Below are 18,192 nucleotides of genomic sequence, written 5' to 3' on the forward strand. Positions count from 1 at the left end.
TTTTATCAAGTATTTTGTCTTTCTGCTACATACTGTTTCCCTCTCAGCCAGGCTGGCCCCAACAGGCAGGGACGGAAACCTTCCTCTTAAATCTATTATCTAAATTGTCGTTGGGGACCTAAAAATTAAAAACAGCTACCGGTACCAGTACATTTACCAGTACATTCTTTTTAAAAAGAACCCTAAAGGTTAAAGTAAACACCACATTATGTTCGCATTCATAGTTCACAGAGATTGAAGGCCATCCCACTTTCATTTTCTGACCTCCAGAGTAGAGAAGCACATCGACATGATGAACTGTCATTTAGAGCAAGGAAAAAGCAAGAACAGACAGAAGCAACGAAAGGAAAGGAAAAAAGTACTGTACCAGTAGTACCTACCAACCAGTGGTGCCCTCCAACCACCTGCTCCACCAATTAGCTCTCTGCTGTTCTATCAATGGGGGGGAGAAATTCAAACTAACATTACGCAGTCACAACAAGTATCCTTGCTCATTGTGAAAAAAAACAGAGCCAGAAGATGCATTTCCCTGCAACTGCCTTTAGTGGGACAAACTGTTCAGTGCATGTTTAGACTTAAGTAGAGGCACAATCACTTCTAAACCCATACTTTTTTCCCCTAAACAACATAGTCATACCAGAAAGGCATTGGTCTTGTTGTAGCCCAGCTTTGCAGGAACCAGTCTAGACAGCCAGATATGTAGCACCACAGACTTGTATGCAACTTATTACCTCCATCACTGTATTCCACCCAGGAACAAAAAGTACAGTACCACCATGGCTCTTTCACACTTCGGCTGACTGTCCTTGCCCAGTGCACGTAGAACTCTAGAACCCCGATCCCCAGACACAAACAAAGGTACAGTAGTCTCCGCCTCAACGCACGGTGCTCGGGAGGGATCCTGAGCGTGTGTTTATACGGAGCGTGCGTTTACATGAACCTTTGCAAGGGGAGGAAGGGACGCTGTCATCTCAATTCCTTATTACTCTGGTGATCTCCCTTGGAGGAGGGGGTCATTTTGGCAGATAATGTGACGATACGTGGCTGTTTTGTGAAGGATTCCCCGAGTCCCCGACAGGGGTTAAGAATACAAAGGGGGGACAAACACAAAGTAATGAATATGCACTATAAACGTCGGGAACAGATAGCCTATGAGGAAACGGTTGGTGATAGTCATAGAGACAACGGACCAGCCACATGGCTTTCCAAGCAACCGCCCCGACCGTAAATTCATGCAGAATCATCTTCGAGAAACATTTTGTCTTGTGATTCGTTGAACAAGTAGATCTACGTTATAAGTTCTTCGAGCGCAGCTTATTAGGCTTACTTGGCTACTCTTTAATTCTATAGAGGCCTGTCTAGTGTTTTACGACATTTACACATATCGCGCATCAGGTCTAGATCTAATTAACCATTACACGCAGTCACTCAAACACCAGTCAGAAACCATCTCTTAAAGATACATTTCCAGTGACCAATCAAAAAACATTTCAGTCCCCCCAATCCCATCCACCCCCCCCCCAACATTTAACCGACCAGCCCGAGACCGAGACCTATGCGTCAGTGGAAAGTAGGGTGTGTAAACGCTGTCTATCACTCTCTTTGTCCGGCGTGAGGGGCACTCTCACCAAGTATCCGGTTTTCTAGTAAATTCTAGGCTTGCCTTATGCAGGCTGTGCAGGTTGTAGTGAAAATTTTCCCTTGCCAAATTTAACTTGACGCCATGTTCCGCGGATCGGAGCGTGCGTTTAGAGGGAGTGACCGTGCGTTTGCACGTCTAAATTATATAGTAAAAAACCTGTCAGAGGACGAAAGCGTGCATTTGAGCGGAGCGTGCATTTGAGCGGAGCGTGCTTTTGTATGGCGTGCGTTTAGGCGGAGACTACTGTATGAAAATGACAAGCATTTTGGTACTCTAGCCGACTGACCACACCCAGAAAATTAGCCTACACATAAAAATGTCCAGTAAAAAAATCAAAGTCACCCTGAGCAAATGAATTTTACTAAAGGAATAGAAATTTATTTCAGTTGAATAATGACATTTGACTTGGTAATAATATTTGCATTTCCACAAGACAAAAAAAGTCATTATGCACTGTACACTTTTTATAGAATTTATGGACACAATGTCAAATTACATTCAGATACAACAGTCTTTAGAAATTGTGGTAAGTTCATTCAGTAGGCAATTATGATTTTTTATACATTTGAATGTATAATATAAGATGTCGGTAACATTCACTACATACAGATTAACTTTCCTCATTGGCTCTGTGTTAGTGATACTGCAACAAAATTACAAGACAGATACTGTCAAGAAAAGGCAATACATATATTATGAAGCATAAATATGAGCATAGGGCAGAAGACACTTTTAATGGCCCACCCAGAATTGAGTGCAGGACATAGTAACATTGTGATTATCAACTTTCAAAACCGTCCCCATTGGATAATCAAAGTTTTTTTTTTTACACAGAGCCACAGAGATAACCAACACAAAAATGTGAGCACATTCTTTACATCTTTGAAGAAGGCATATTCTGGAAATGTTCTGTCTTGGAAGTATAAAAAAAGGCATCCCCCATTTTCCTCAAGCAGCTGAATTTTCACCACTTGAGTCCGCCTCATTTTGTTTTGGTTTCGCACTTACTTTCAGGTCACCCACTTCATCAGATGCACATGGTGCGTCATGACAATTTTTGTCCATTACGCTACAGGACGATGTGCATGGGTCACTAGCAGAGACTTCCACTATAGTAGATTCTACCCTTCCATTTGCAGCTTTTCCAACATTAGTGTCTGTCACAATATCTGTCACCTCTTTCACAGGAGGATCATCTGTGGTACTTGCCAGAGTGCTTCCAGTGGGCTCTGACAATTCCAAGGCGCAGTTCATTTCCTCGTCGCTGTCGCTTGATGAACTGCTGCTTTCATTTCTAGCGTCACTTTCGTCATCAGAGTCATCACTGTCACCACCAGAAAAAACCTCGGCTCCCTTGAAGACATAGCAGCTCGGGGGCAAAAACAGAACTTGGTCGTCTAATGGGAGAAAAAGAGAAAAAAAAGCATTCTTAGCAGATTTGTTAATAATATTAGGGATTTGACTCATCTTATTTCTAAATCATATCGCAGTCTTTGAAAACAAAATAAAATACAGAAATCCAGGCCAGCGAGTCTTATGCAACAGCAATCACCGACTTTCTGAAGTCACAAAAAAATGGGAGAAATCAAATTTTACCAAGGTAGTTGACACATAATTAAATGTATTTCTTAAAAAATAGAGAAACTTTGAACTACTGCTGAACAAAGGAGAAAACCAAATAGAGCAGTTAGACCAGCTCCACTTAATCTTGAGAATCGCAAGGTTTCATATTGAATATTTTGGTCTCTTTCTCTCATGCCCTTTCCCAGTTTTATCACTGGTAAGTGCAACAGCATTGTGTACCAAATAAAATCAAAGTGAGAGCAGAGAATTTCTCATATCAGATGACTGTGTTACCACGGAATGCCATACACCACAAGTGACTTAAAAACTAGATCTTGACGGAACCTTACACTACGATTAAGACACATTACACGTGGGAATTTCCTTACGCGCTCCACCGTAACTTGCCCGGAATCGCCCGCGCTGACCTAGCGACTTTAGAAACAAATTCTTGCCTTGATAAACTCTGGGGCCGAAACTTTGATTTACATAGTTATTGAAAAATGTTTCTTCTTTCATTTCATACTGAAACAAAAGTTTTCTGGCCAGTAGTTTTAGTATTACAGCCGATCGAAGTGAGATCGCGTTTCCGACACTTCGAAGGCGTCTCGACTTGTTGAAAAGCAACACAACTGAGTTTGAAAAAGGAAATAACGATGGATTTGAGCAAAAACAAGCATATGACAAATCAGATGAAACAGATATCGATGAAATCATTGTAGCAAAAGTTGGGGGCGATTCAGATTGATCAGATGTAGAATTGAGATCTAGGGCCCGACCATGAGGCTGAGAGCGAGAATGACGGGTCGGACACCCCAATTGAACTAAAGTTAAAACATTTCTAACAGTTTGCACATAAAGTTATATTTTTCTGTAACTACATTCATTTTCCTTTCTAACTTTTATTTTTTCAGTTATTTAGTATTTTTTTAAAGTGTTTTTTAAATGCTTGTATTCACATAAGGTGGGTTCCTTCCCCTTGCTTAGGATCTAGGAGGAATGGACTTCCCGTCCAGACCCTTAGGGTGTATTATGTCAAAGAGCCTAACATATTTTGCATGAAGTTCTGGAAATAGCCACCAGAGACTGTTCATTTCTGTTCAATTCACCCACACAAAGACAATGCTGACTTTTTTCAACGATTGGGACATTTTCACACAGGCTTGATGATCCAGGTTATTTCAAGAAACAACCATTTCCATAAATTTCAACCTTTACTACAACCTGGTATTTTTGCCTTCATTCACCTGCAAAAAAAAAAAGGACAAAAATTTAAAAATCCACATCCCGTTGAGAAATATCCTTGCCCTCGATACGGGAAACACTCAGTGATTCCATTCCAAAAACTGACCTACCCGATACGAAAAAAAAAAAGCACCTTATTTACCCTCCCTACGCTAGCAATGAAATGTGCAGCTGTATATCCCTTTAACTAAAATCATGTGCAGTCTTATAACAGAACCTAACGATGGATGACATTTAAAAAAACAGCACTATACAAACCTGACAATCTTGTTGCAAGACTAACTCTTTTGGCTTGCCACATCTTTCTGATATCCCCTAGCGAGTCGATCTGAGAGCTGTCGTCTCCCGATCCAGTTCCTTCTGCGGGCTGATCATCTCCATCCTCCAGCTCAGGCTGTGAGCTCAGCTTTATCTTTTTAGCATTTGGCCCATCCTCCCCACCAGGAGGAGACTCACTGTCCGGATCACGCTTCTCCTCTTGTGTCCCAGACAATGAGCATGGTTGCTGTTGGTCTGTACCATGCTGATCGCTTTCTGCGACCTGAGCACGCTCGTGGTGGTGGTGAGATTTTCTGGGCGAGTCATGGTCTGAGTGAACAGCATGGTGGTGGTGATGATGGTGACTACTGTTTTGCTGTTGTTGTGACTGCTCGCCCCCGCTGGGCATGTACAAGACATCCTTTCTGTGACCAGCGCTCACAATCGTTTCAATCGTCTCGGCAGAGCAACAGCAGGGATCGGAGCCCCTCTCCTCATTATTAGTAGAAGTTGGTTCAGATTCAGACTTACTAGAGCTAGCAAGGTCAGAAAACGGCCGCTTCAAAGAATGACTCTGAACTGAACTTTTGCCTTTCCTTGGTGACTGGCTGCCTTCTCTACTCTTCATTGCCTGCTCATGTTGCTGCTCTTCTTTAGTGTTGTGGCAAACAGTCAAAGGCTTTGCGCCTTTTTCTTCTGTGGGCTCTGACACCTCAGACTGCTTGAGGTGACGAGACGTTGCGGTAGAAGTTGTGACATCGCTATCTCCCTCCGGTTTCGCTTCTGACATGTCCTCAGCAGAAGACGACGAAGGGCCTCTCATGTCAGTAGGTGCCGAGGATGAATCAGCCACCTCTTTTACAATAGTTGACAGGGAAGGCAAGGAGTGGGAATCCTCAGACCATGGACTGCGAGGTGGTGTTGGAAGAGCAGAGAGGGAAACTTCGGTCAACGGTGGTCCAGGCTGAGCCAGTTGTTCCCAGCCATCACCCAGACGTCGACAAAGGTCAGCCACGATGTCGTCGCAATTTCCCAACAGCTCCACATCAAAGTTTAAGTACGGGAGGCGCTCTCTGTTGATCAGTATTTGAGGTATGTTTGCAGGCAAGGAATCTGGAACACACAGAAGATTTTAATGCAATTTTGGTTAACCGGTTACAATATCAAATGCACTTTTTGTATCCATAGTAAATAAATATATAAATACGAAAACAACAACAGAATAATTCAGACCCCAACCTCAATCTTATGTACCCTGATCAAAATCTTGATTAACAGTACAGTGCCACAGCAGCTGGTATTCCCACACGGAAACTGAGGTTAAAGTCAGAGAGTGCGAGAGAACAACAACTGCGCAATGTGATTTTTCAGACTTCATAAAACACAAAACAAAGGCCTTCATTGACAAAAAATATAATTTATCACTGGTACATAAACAGCCAAATAACAAACACATTTATAGAAATTTAGACAGGAAGCTGAAACATGCTAAGGTTATAGCCATTTTTCTCCAAACCTTTTACACTATTTGTTAAAAAACGAAGTATATCTTTAACTCACTGACTACGGATCCCGTCTCGGGTACGGGCAGGCGGTCGGTTCGCAGATACGGATCTCGTACCCCCGACGGAATGGACTTTGCGGCTTTGTTCCTTATCTTGTGCTCCCGTCACATGTACGAGAACAGACTCCAGTGCTAGTTTTGCCTCTTGTTTCGTTTGGTGCCGAGTTTGGCGGAGGTTTCGTGGTAACTTTTTAAGCAATTGAAGGTGAAAGACAGTCACCTCATCTGGGGTTGACCTTACCGGAACTCGTGCTATGTTTTTTCTATACAAATGATAGTAATCCGACAGTCGCGTCGAAGTAACGGTCGCATGAACAAGAATCACATAATTTCACTGTTTTCGATACTTCTGTACGTTTTGCTAGTTCTAGTGACTCAGGATATGATGTGTCTGATAGTTACGATCCTGGATATTTACCCGAACACAGCCCGAGTCGTAGTTTTAGGGCTAGATCTAGCACTAGTACTGTTGTTGTTGTTCGCGCGACGAAATCACAACTTCGTTTCCTACATCTGTCTCATGTAATTCAGTGTATGGGTCTGAATAAACACACAGAGCAGCTTTTATATTTTAACCAAACACTCACACATGGATACAAATCAAAACAGAACACTTTGAACTTTTATTTTTGTGGTTGTTTGGAATTTCATTGTCATGTCTCTGGAAATTTTTCGAAAAATCAAATTCATTCCAACTTTGAAACAATCATAAGAATCAAAGTATTAGACCTAGAGAACTTAAATTTTTTTTTAATAGATTAAATTTGAAAGTTACTTTACTGTGTCAAAAAATAATTACAATAGGGTAATTCTGAGAGTTGTGGTGATGTTTTTGAAATACCCAAAAAAATGCTAGTACTCAGCGCCAGTGATTTGTGAAAGGGGTCAGTAGTCAGTGAGTTAAAACTACTCAAGATCTTTGAAAAATATTAAAATCAGCTTGTTCAGCATTGAATTTGCTTTAAGGGGAGGCGGCTAATGAAAATGCCAAAACTCAGTTCAAACCATTTTGTAGCCACTTTGTATGCATCAATGGATACATACACTTTAAAAACGAGGTTTTGTGAAATAAAAAATTCATTTTTTATTTTTTTGTTCTTGTGGCGGCAAAAAATGGTGCTGATTCAGCAAAATTTCTTTATATTTTGTAAACAGTGTTTCTACAAAACAAATAAAGATACAAGCTTCATACTTGGTATATATGCTATATATTGCTTGCTTCTCCTCCTTACAGAATCAAATTTCAAATATCTATTATACATTTTCCAAATTTTACCCTCACTTTGACCAATGTTCAGAATTCCATATTAGGCGATGCGGAAACGCAAAAATGCCAAATAACTCAAGACAGAATCAATATTCAGGAAAAGTGCTTTTGTAAGGAGGAAGGCACTTATCTTGGGAATAATGTGTGAAAATTTCAATGAAATCTGACTGTCAGTTATTGAGATACACTTTCTATAAAGTTACCAGTTAGCGGAAAATGCAATTTCGAGAAAAACGCAAACAAAGTTTTCGAAACATTGTGCAATCACAACCATCTCGGTTTTCACTAAAATCCAACATTATTCAGCAACATACACCACGTTTAAACAGCACAGGCTATTTACCCCCCCCCCCACCCCACCCCCAGCTGTCCTCTCACAATTGAATCTCCGCCCCAAGAAAGTAAACTCTCATTTGTCTTTCAGTTTCTGTTCTTAAATGGGAGAAGAAGCTAAAATATCTATGTAAGGTAATAGGACATTCAAGGGCTTGTGTGAAAATTTCAACCAACTCTGACTGTACTTTTCCGAGATCTAATCAAAATAGTGCAGCAGATTTGGCAGAAAAGTAATTTCGAGAAAAACGCGAATAAAGATTTTGCACGCTAACAATGACATGCCCGTCTAAATTTATATGTTAATGTTGCCATACTGAATTGTTTAGGTAAATTGAGTTTGTTGTTAGTCTTTTCCACATTAATAAATCTGTAAATGATTTGGCAGGTGACTGCCTTTCTTAGAATTAGAAGAGTCGAGACTTTGTCGAGCCCCCCCAAAAAAGCTGCTACCTCTCCTTCATTTTCTTCCCATGTGTTTTGGTTTTGCAATGGTGGAATCTAAGACTATGCAACCAAGAAAAGCACACTGTAAGCTGGCACTACATGATACTACATGTATCTAGATCTGTATATTTTCTCAATTTATTTTATCCTATCTATATATTTCTGCACAGTCGCTTTCAATCTTGCTTGAAGGGGTTAGCCGGCTTTGGGAACACTGGTCTCCGATTTTTTTAAACCCAATAATAATAAAGTAAAAAAATTGTTTTAAATAGCACTTGGCCTTAGAGATTTCTATTGCTAGATCTAGATCTGCGCTAAACAGACTTGTTCACTGCGAACAACCGGAGAGGCTAGGGAAGCCATCAAAACAAAATTTATCCTAGATCTAGAATCTAGATTCTAATTCTAAAAACTTCGTTGATCGAGCGCAACGTATATCTGTAGATCTATACTTTGAATACCCCAGCCACATAATCATGGAAAGTACTGAAGGCCATTATGTATTATATGTATAATCTCAACAGTTTAGATCCTGGATTAGCTCACTCAAAACGACTAAGACTAAGACATCGAATCGAATCACAATCAGATAGACAGACGAGAGAAGACGAATAAGAAGGAGCATGTGTTCGGTAGGCCTTGTCGGGCCGAAATACTACACAAAATTGCAGATGGAGATGATAACAATAATTATTCAGCCTGTAAACAAGATTTATTAGCGTTGAAATTGGCAACACGATAGAAAACTCTTTGAAACGCAGTGAAAACGTTCACATTCTGTCTTGCGGCACGCAGTGTAAACAATGGCCCGTGAGGGGAATCCCCTTCATTGCTACCGGCTCAGCGAATGAAAATTCACAGTCCGGTCACGTGACGTAAGTGGCCAACCGGTATTTGGTACGGGGTCTTCAAAAAATACCTAAATGGGTCCCCAGAGTAGTTCCGCACGAAAACGAAAGTGCAATAAAGGAATAGTTCTTATCACTGCCTTTCCAACGATACCAAACTTGATTACCTTGCAGCCACGGAAAGTGATGTTGTCAAGGTGTAAAGTTTAGCATTTGTTGACGTTTTGTTTGAATTTTTTTGCCCCCCCTACCGCTTTCAAATACATTTTTATATATATTAGAGGTCTCTTTAGGTTTTGGGACCTTCACAAACAGATTTTTTACATATTTTTCTGTAAGAATATCCAAATACTCGAAGTTCCATTTTTTTTTAGCAAATACCCAATTTTCTAGGGGATCGAGACCCGCGGATTCCCTTTAAAAAAAGCCCTTATTTCAATATCCAAAATTTTGGACAATTGGGACTTTTCTCTTGGCACACACTTATTTTACTGCTTCAAAAAACAGACCTGCCAACCCCTCCATGACCAAACACAAGTTTTCCTCAAAATCCTCCCCAAAATTTGAAGTTTGAGGGGAAAGAAAATCGGAGTCTAGAGAAACCCAGTAGATCAAAAATATGTTATGAACCGAACGCGGCAAATAAAGGTGTATTGTAAATGCATCCAGGTAGGGTAGAAATGATTATTTTCATGACATTTACAATAAGTCAAACAAATATTTGCATATAGTCGTTGCAGGATTCTAAACGGATTACTCAGTTTCTCTGAATTTTACAGAAGAGTACAAAACTAAAAAGCAAGGCTGTTATACACATTTTAGCTGTTTAGATTCCAACGTTGTTGCTACTGTTTGGATAGGTTAATCTGGCTGAAAGTTGTTTATAGGATGTGTTGTATGTTAGTCAGAACTTAAAGAAAAGACAAAAACTACTTGCAGCATTAGTAGTGACATGAAACAATGAAATAAAACTTGCAAAATAATCCTGCTATCACTTACTTGGAATCAAGGCCACAGGACGAACTTTCAGGGAAGAACCAATGACAATCAGAAGGTCACATTCATCCTTGTCTAAAGCCATCAGATTATGGAACTGTTCTGGCAAACTCTCCCCGAAGAACACAATGTCTGGTTTCATGACAGCATTACCTGCTGATGGGGTGCATTTGGGACAGGGAGGAATGACCTGAAGGACAATAAAAAAGGAACTATCAGGGAGCGTAAAGGAGCTCAATAAATCATTATCTTGAATGACATTACAGCATGAACTGCTATCATGATATATTACTGGTAAATCTCAGAATAGCAGACCTCATACAGGGGTCTCTCGTGGCCTAGAGGTTAAGGTGTTGGCCTCTCATTCAAAGGTCCCGGGTTCGATTCCGGGTAGCGACCAAAAAATTTTCTTCTCTAAAATTGTCTCCTTTCATATCCTTTCCTGATCTCTAACAATGTTCTGTTGTCTGCTTTCATTTCCACTTTCTGCCCCCACCCCCTCACCTCCTTTGCCCCCTCCTCTAGGCTCCTGACTCTTTCTGCAGCCTTTCTACTGCTACTCCTTGGCTCCTCCTAACTGCTGTCTTTCTGCCACACCCCTGATCTTCTGGTAGGAAAGATCTACACCTAGCCTTCTCGGACAAGGGCGAAAAATCTCTGAGGGCCCGTGTGCAAGTTGCGCACGTTAAAGATCACTTGGTGGTCTAAAATCGATAAGAGTAGGCTTCGGCCGCCACCCGGGCAAAATTCAAAATTTCCTACCAACGAAAAAGTATTAGGTGTGTCCCGCGCGCTCATATGACCTTATGCAGTTGCGAGCGCCGTAAAACCCTATACTAAACAAACAAACAAGACCTCATACAAGTACAGTCAATCCCTTTTTTGTTTTTGTAAAGTGTTTTACGGCGCTCGCAACTGCATAGGTCATATGAGCGCGCGGGACACTCCTAATATTTTCAGTTTCTAGACTTGCACACATTTTCAGAACATGAAAAAAAAATTTTTTAAACAAAACAAGTAGACTCCATACCATATAAGCGGTGTCGTGCTATATTTGACTCAAATACGCCAGACTAAGAAAACAAAGTTGAAAATCATGTACCTAGCGTAATGACAGCTGTCTTATGATTCTCCTCATGTTACGGATAACAGGCTGTATATTTTCTCTTCTAAAAAAATCAAACAAGGGTAAAAATCCTTACTTTTTCCTATCATCGATAACAATGATATATTTATTTTTACTTGAAACCTATTTCAGCATAAGACCTCTGCTTTCTGCATTGATTGCAGAGTTCATTTACAGTAACTTCGGTCTCATTTTGAAAGACAGTACTTATATGATCCTTTTTCTGTAGACACGCACAACTGCCAACTTTTAAAAAAACCAAAAAAAACAGACACTACCCACAAAGTGGGTCAAGATTGTGGGCATTGGCCAAGTAAACCCCCCCCAACCTTTCACACACACTTTTTTGCTGTCAATAAATTCTAGCTATTCAGAGAGAAGCCGCAGCAAAAGATCTCTTCAATTGACTTGTGGGCTTCATTTTCATAATCATTTTCAATTCAAGTCTTGAAAGTTCATAAATTTCATCAGTTTCGGCAAATCCATTATAAGGAGAAAAACTAGAAAACATTACACCGATTTTTCCTATACGAAAACAAAAATGTATTAAATACATTTTCTACTTACTTGTAAGCAGTTATGTACACACATTAGAAAATACAACAAATTTATAGAAGATAATAATCACAAAACCTGATTGACAATATCTTCTTTGATGGCATCCGAATCCACTTTGAGTCCACAAATGGTGCAGGTGGCTGACGCAAAAGATCCTGAAAACATTTGACATTGAAAGAGTGACTCATAATTTGATGAAAATGAACTAACTTATTTTTCACATTATTCCATTTTTTTTTTACGTAAAAATTGGAAAACACCACAAACACTTGGTTTTTTAAAATTATCATATAAATTATGGATATGTTTATCAAAACAAAAACTTGTCACAGCAGTAGTGGCCTAGAGATACAATACACTATGGTTTCAAATTCAAGAGTAATTTCTTTTCAATCATTTAATCATGCACTTTTCGATGCTCCAATTATCTCCCACAAAGTCATGCAACATGATGTACTGACCGAAGGCAAAACACCACTGACCTCTTCAGGAAATTGAAAATCCCAAGCCACACATAAGTATGGATACCATCAGTATCCACTGAAATACTAGACAGATGCATGCCTTTCCCACAATTCTTTTTTTTTTCTAGTTGACATAAAAATAGCCAAGCAAATAAAAAAGTTTCAAAATATCAACTGGACTGAAATATTTCACAGTTTAACTTGAACACCCCACAAATATCAGACACCCCCAACTACACTACATAGTAATACAACTTATCTCACCATGACATTGCACTACTCTTTCTATTCCAGCAACCTGCTCCAATGTGTCAATGTTTTGGGTATAGTTTCTCAGCAATTTTCCATTCTCTTCAAGAGCTCTGATAAAATGGTGACAGAGCGAAGGCTTGAACTGGCCTGGGTAGATTTCCTGGGATACACAAAACAAGCATTGAAAATAAGAGATTGTTTACAGAATCACCTTTCTATTCTTGTTAACATGTATTTTAGGGAAATGATATTGCATCCTGAATCCCCTGGGCAACAATTTGCCCTTCACCTTTATCCACAAAAATGCACGTCATTTATGTCCCCATTTGAACTTTCCATAACATGCCTTTACAAAACAGTTTTATCATCTAAAAAAGCTATCTACAATAAGAGTCAAATCGGAGACTAAAAAGTAGAGACACATCACTGCTCGATTCAGGCGAGATTTGGGTCAGGCATCAGACGTCCAGTGAAAGTTTCAAGCTGTACAATTATAGTCCATTTCTCTCAACCGATGAATCAAGGTGTTGTTTTCATAGTAAATTAAGTAAAAGCATTGGTCTGAATAGGTTTCAAACACCATTTCTCTTTCTTTTTCGTCAGGTCATACCCACATCCACACATGAAAAGTGCAGTCAGAACATTCTAGTCAAGATTTTGATGAAAAATTTAAAACATCCCATAGATCTACTTCAAAGTGGTGTAGTGCTGTTAATTGTACCAATTCCAAAATTAACTGCCATGATTTGGCCTTCTTTTCCTTCCCCAAGGATCCTTAAGGTGAGTTAATTTGATTGGCGTTGCACGGTTTAATCAGAAATCACTTGCCATTGTCACCACATGGTTCGAGCTAGTTCTTAAGTATTGGTTATTATAATTTTACAAAACATGCTCTCGCTGTTTTTAACAACGATGATTATAAAACAATAGAGGAAAGAAGGTTGGCTTTATGTTGGTAATCCCTATGAAGATGTAGTTATGACGGAATATCAGGTTCATGATGAAGTAATTGTGAAGATGGAGATGATGGCAGTGATAGTGGTAGTGTCTCTCCCTGAAAATGGCATTAGTAAATCAAGTAAGGGGATTGGTCTGCCAGGCTCCTTTTTCATCTTGGCGAAGCAATATCCCTACATAAATGATGGTGGACTCACGATACCATCTAGTGTACTTCAACATAGCCTGCAAAGCGCGGAAACCGCTTTAGAGATAGCATCAACTCTCTAGGCGTTGCCACAGACGTGAGGTTCAGACTAGTCAAGAAGATGATCGACGCCACCCAGGAGATATCTTTTGACTGCCGGAGCGATAGGAAGTGCCCGCTGAAGTCCCTGTCCAATAACCTCTTCACTACCATCAGACTTCATCATTTTTTTAGGTGCCTCAACCGAGACTCAGACTCTGGAGGCTACAAATTGGCTGTGAGAAGGCTTCGCACATGTATAAAGAACAGTAAAATCAAGTCCTCTCTTATTTTGTTATATCAAATTAACAAATTAATGTTATATTACTACTGTCAAAGTTCCAATAAATACTGTGTGTTTCCTCTTTGTCAGTAGATCTATAATGAATAGGCCTGTCTGTTGGTCACATCCCTTATCCTTATTCCTGGCCTGCATCCCATTGCATTAGTGCACACAATACACCAAATCTTTTCTATTCATCTACTTCTTTTTCTTCTTCATTTTCTTCTTGTTCTTCTTGTTCTTCTTCTTTTTCTTCCTTCCCTGGAGCATCTACATTTGATGAATTTATTAATTAAACACGCATTTATTGATCAACCTCAGTTTAGTTTTAGTAAGAGTTTTATGGCACTTGCAACACAAAAAGGTCATATAAGTGCCGAAGAATAGATTCCGTGTTACAAGAGAGTAACATACACGAAAAAGAAGGAAGGGAGATAAAAATGACAGATGTTTGATAGGAAAGAAGGAGCCAACCACCCACTGATCAACCTCACCACACACCACTACTTAAGGCATATTATTAACTGAGATATGACTCCTCCCTCTGTCTCTGGTATTAACTATAGGACATAACAAGGGGGAGTGACTTCGAGAGAAACAGACCATAAAATGTACATTGTGAAACAGTTACTAGGAACTGAGTCTCTGATGGTGCGAATAGGGGCCAGCTGACGAGTGAAATATCTCTCATTAGTCATCTCCAGTCAAATCATGGATGTATGTCATTTCTAATTATAAGGTACAAAAGTGTTAGGGCCTCATCTAATTGTGACACAGGCTCTAGAAATGAGAAATCTTAATCTGAAAAATCATAATATACACTGCTTCCCACATCAAATACTCTGCAACTCTTGCAATCAAGACTTGACTCTAACCTCTTCAATCAAGCACACAGCAAGAGAGCAACAAAACAGAAGAACAAGTAGGTACCAGAAACTAAATTTTCAAAGTAGCTGTATGCCAAATTTATCTGTTCCATTTAAAAGGCCTATATCCACTGAGCATTTTGGTATCATTCTTTAACCTCTCAGTCAATTTTAAAGAAAATGGTAGTTGCTTAAAATTTGGTAAAATTTGTTAAAGTCAGTCACTGGCTGCAACCCCATGTTTGACAGACATTAAAAGAGTACCAAGTGCACTAAACATCTCCACATTAACAGAGTACAATCACTATAACAAATATATGGAGCCTAATTTTTTTCAAGACTGTGAGATCATTACAAATCAGTATTTTATCACTTCAAACACGATGATCTGTCGTTATTTCGACAAAAACAGAGCGAGTCGGCTTATACTGTAGTGTACCCCGTGTGCGGGGTCACATGCTTTCTGAGTCTCGCGGAAGGATTGATGTTAAATAATTCCAAGCTGATTACTTTATTCTAATAGAAAATAAACTGATCTTTTTATTAAAACATTTTTTAAGCCGGTATTTTACATATATTTGGTGTAAAAAATGATCTTTAAACATTTTGACAGCATTTTTAAAAGCTTTCTATTTAAATGCCGAAGGCCAAATATATATCACGGGAAAGCCCGTTTAGAGCTCTACAGTTCTCCGCCAATGAAAAGACGGTATTCAATCATCGCTCATTCCGCGAAGCATATGAATGCACGCGTTTCAATTTTTTAACCGGCCGACCACGCATTCCGACCGCGAGGGGCTTCGCTTTCGTTGGCGATTCTCCAGCTCCTAATAATCGGACATATAAACAACTTACACCATTGTAACGAGGAAAAGCTGAACTTTTACAAGGTGTACGGCATTTGGTGTTTTATAGCGAAAGAGCAAAGAAACAGCGATCGGAATTACCCTGATTTCACCGATACCACGCGGTCGGAAGGCCGCGACTGCCCGCGAGGCCATGTTTACGCTACCTAGAACAAGTCTCTTTCACAAGTCCATAGGGCTGAGGTAACATTTGAGCCTCAGGCACCTCCCAAGAACAAGTGACCACTAGACCAAAAATTGAGGGCGCAGAAGTCTACCACAGACGGGAAGAAAGGGAGTGAACAGACAAGTTTTTTTGTTTTTTTAATAATTATTATACTTTCATGAACCATTAGACCTCTACGGTTGGCTTTTCTATTTTCCTCACCTTTGCAAACTTGAAAAAAGGCCTGGGATCACTTCTGAAGAAATGAATATCAAACATCGCCTGAGGATCTGGAAGATTCGGGAAATCTTTTGCAAGCCTGGAGTACACTCCATCCCGGGAGCGGAAATCCGGAATCCCGCAGGACACAGACACCTGTGACCACAAGATGATATCATACCACTCAGTCATGAACTAGATTAAATCCTTTAAAGCTAGTAATGCATAGTTCTTTAATCTCTGCTTTTGAACTGCACATTTCATTTCTGCATGGGAGAAAAAATCAACCCTACCATGACAATGAATATTGCTCTTAGAACAAGCTCATGTTTACTCTAACTGGTCACAAGTATGCAAGTGCACTAGATCAAATCTAAGAATAAATTAAGAATATAATACCAGAAAAAAACCCTACAAAACTGCCAATGACAACAAATTGAATTCATATATGTCTTATAATGAAATACAACATTGAAAGTATTTTTAAGAATTTGGTGTTCTCTGTTCACAAACAGTAAATGAAACAATGGCTCAAACATTCACAGAAACAGCATACCCCAGCTCCAGTCAATACAACGATCTTTTTGCAAGTCCTTAGAAGCCCGAGCACATCATCCAGAGTATTGATGTTGGGAAGCTTTTTGCGCTTTGGTGGTTCTGACACGATGTTGATGATTATTTTCCAAAGCATAATCGGGTCAAGACCATCAGGAATCATCGTACCAGAGGGAACAAGCTCTTCCAAAATCTTCCTTGGACTCTTTCCTTGGCGCATTTGATCTTGAACCCAAGAAATAGGACCTGTACAAAGATTAAAGAAATTTCAATAAATCAGTCCCTGCTACTGTCACTTCACACATTTCTCTCCCTCAACTTTATTTCAAGGGACCACTGATCGGCCTGCAGCACGGATCATTACATGTTTATTGTGTACCACACACTGCACACTATGACTGACCTATCAGAGACACACAGTCAATTTATAAGATCAATCAAAAGTCTCTTTCACAAATCCTATTAACTCATTCGCTAGGCCAAGCCATGGGCAGCGGCACGGCTAAAGTGACTTCACTATGGCAAGCCGCCCCCGAAGGCCCAAGAACCGACCTATAATTTTAGCTCAAATTTTAATCCAATCCACATATCCATGTTAAAATCGAGGTTATAATACGGTGACATCCGGGTCAAGCATTTCCACCAAAAATCGGAAGTTTTGATTCAGTGTTGAAACACGAATTCGATGTTAGTTTATGTGACGTTTTATAGCGATGCCCAAAATATAGCATAGACACCAGTCTCAGTACTTTTAAACAACAAAATGTATCATTATTTTGCTTACTAAAGAAAAGTAGGACTCTTCTTTAGAATATTGATACTATATTTGTAAAATGGACTCGAATTGCCATTGCTCTGTTATTGAGAAATCAATATTTTTCAGTGCTAGACTCTAGACCTAGATCTAAATTGTCAAAATATTTTTCCTCCCAAAATCACCAGCCGAATTTTTGGTGAAATTACACAAAAAGTACCACTCAACACATGTGCGGGTTTATTTCAAACGCAATTCTGAACAATTCCATGATGTAAGATACATGTGTTACTTTCTGTTTGTGAATGCATCTCATCCTTTTTTCAAGATCATAAACGTTTTGTTTTTTTTCATCGGATGTTAGGCTAGAGTAGAGGAGGTAGTCAGCGCTACCCTAAGCATAAAAAGTGACCTTGCGAGTCCCCGGTGAAAGGGGAGGTAACCGCACAATAACTGATGAGAAGAAAATTTCGTCTGCTATCGTTGGCCCAGCGCGCTATGCCTGCTTTGTTTGCCTGTCTCCCTCAGTAGTGGTATTTATGAGGCAAAGTGAGGGCGGGTATGTGCGGCAATGAGCGGGGGTGCGTGTACTTGCTTGAGGGTGGCGCGTTTTATGGAGGGGCTGCGTGCTAGGGTAGGGCGGGTCTTGCAACATGTCCTAATAACTTCTAAATTTGAATCTTATAGGCTAACGTATGATTTTCTAACCACAAAGCTGGAAATATTCTTACAAATTGCTCAAGAGTTAAGAGTTACAA

At 39.8% G+C, this 18,192-nt stretch overlaps 1 protein-coding gene across 1 annotated transcript in view; it reads right to left on the reverse strand.

Moving 5' to 3' along the window:
- Positions 1-1,994: 1,994 nt before the first annotated feature.
- Positions 1,995-18,192, reverse strand: part of LOC101852758 (NAD-dependent protein deacetylase sirtuin-1) — a 32,966-nt gene continuing 16,768 nt past the window's right edge. Inside the window, exons 5-11 of the mRNA XM_005095087.3 lie at positions 16,682-16,926; positions 16,129-16,281; positions 12,576-12,723; positions 11,923-12,002; positions 10,167-10,353; positions 4,709-5,821; positions 1,995-3,039 (exon numbers count right to left, since the gene is read on the reverse strand). Of these exons, the coding sequence (XP_005095144.1) occupies positions 2,591-3,039; positions 4,709-5,821; positions 10,167-10,353; positions 11,923-12,002; positions 12,576-12,723; positions 16,129-16,281; positions 16,682-16,926 (2,375 nt within the window). The 3' untranslated portion in view covers positions 1,995-2,590. The remainder of the gene's footprint in view (positions 3,040-4,708; positions 5,822-10,166; positions 10,354-11,922; positions 12,003-12,575; positions 12,724-16,128; positions 16,282-16,681; positions 16,927-18,192) is intronic.

This window comes from Aplysia californica, unplaced genomic scaffold, assembly GCF_000002075.1.
Source record: "Aplysia californica isolate F4 #8 unplaced genomic scaffold, AplCal3.0 scaffold00095, whole genome shotgun sequence".
Taxonomy (NCBI): domain Eukaryota; kingdom Metazoa; phylum Mollusca; class Gastropoda; order Aplysiida; family Aplysiidae; genus Aplysia; species Aplysia californica.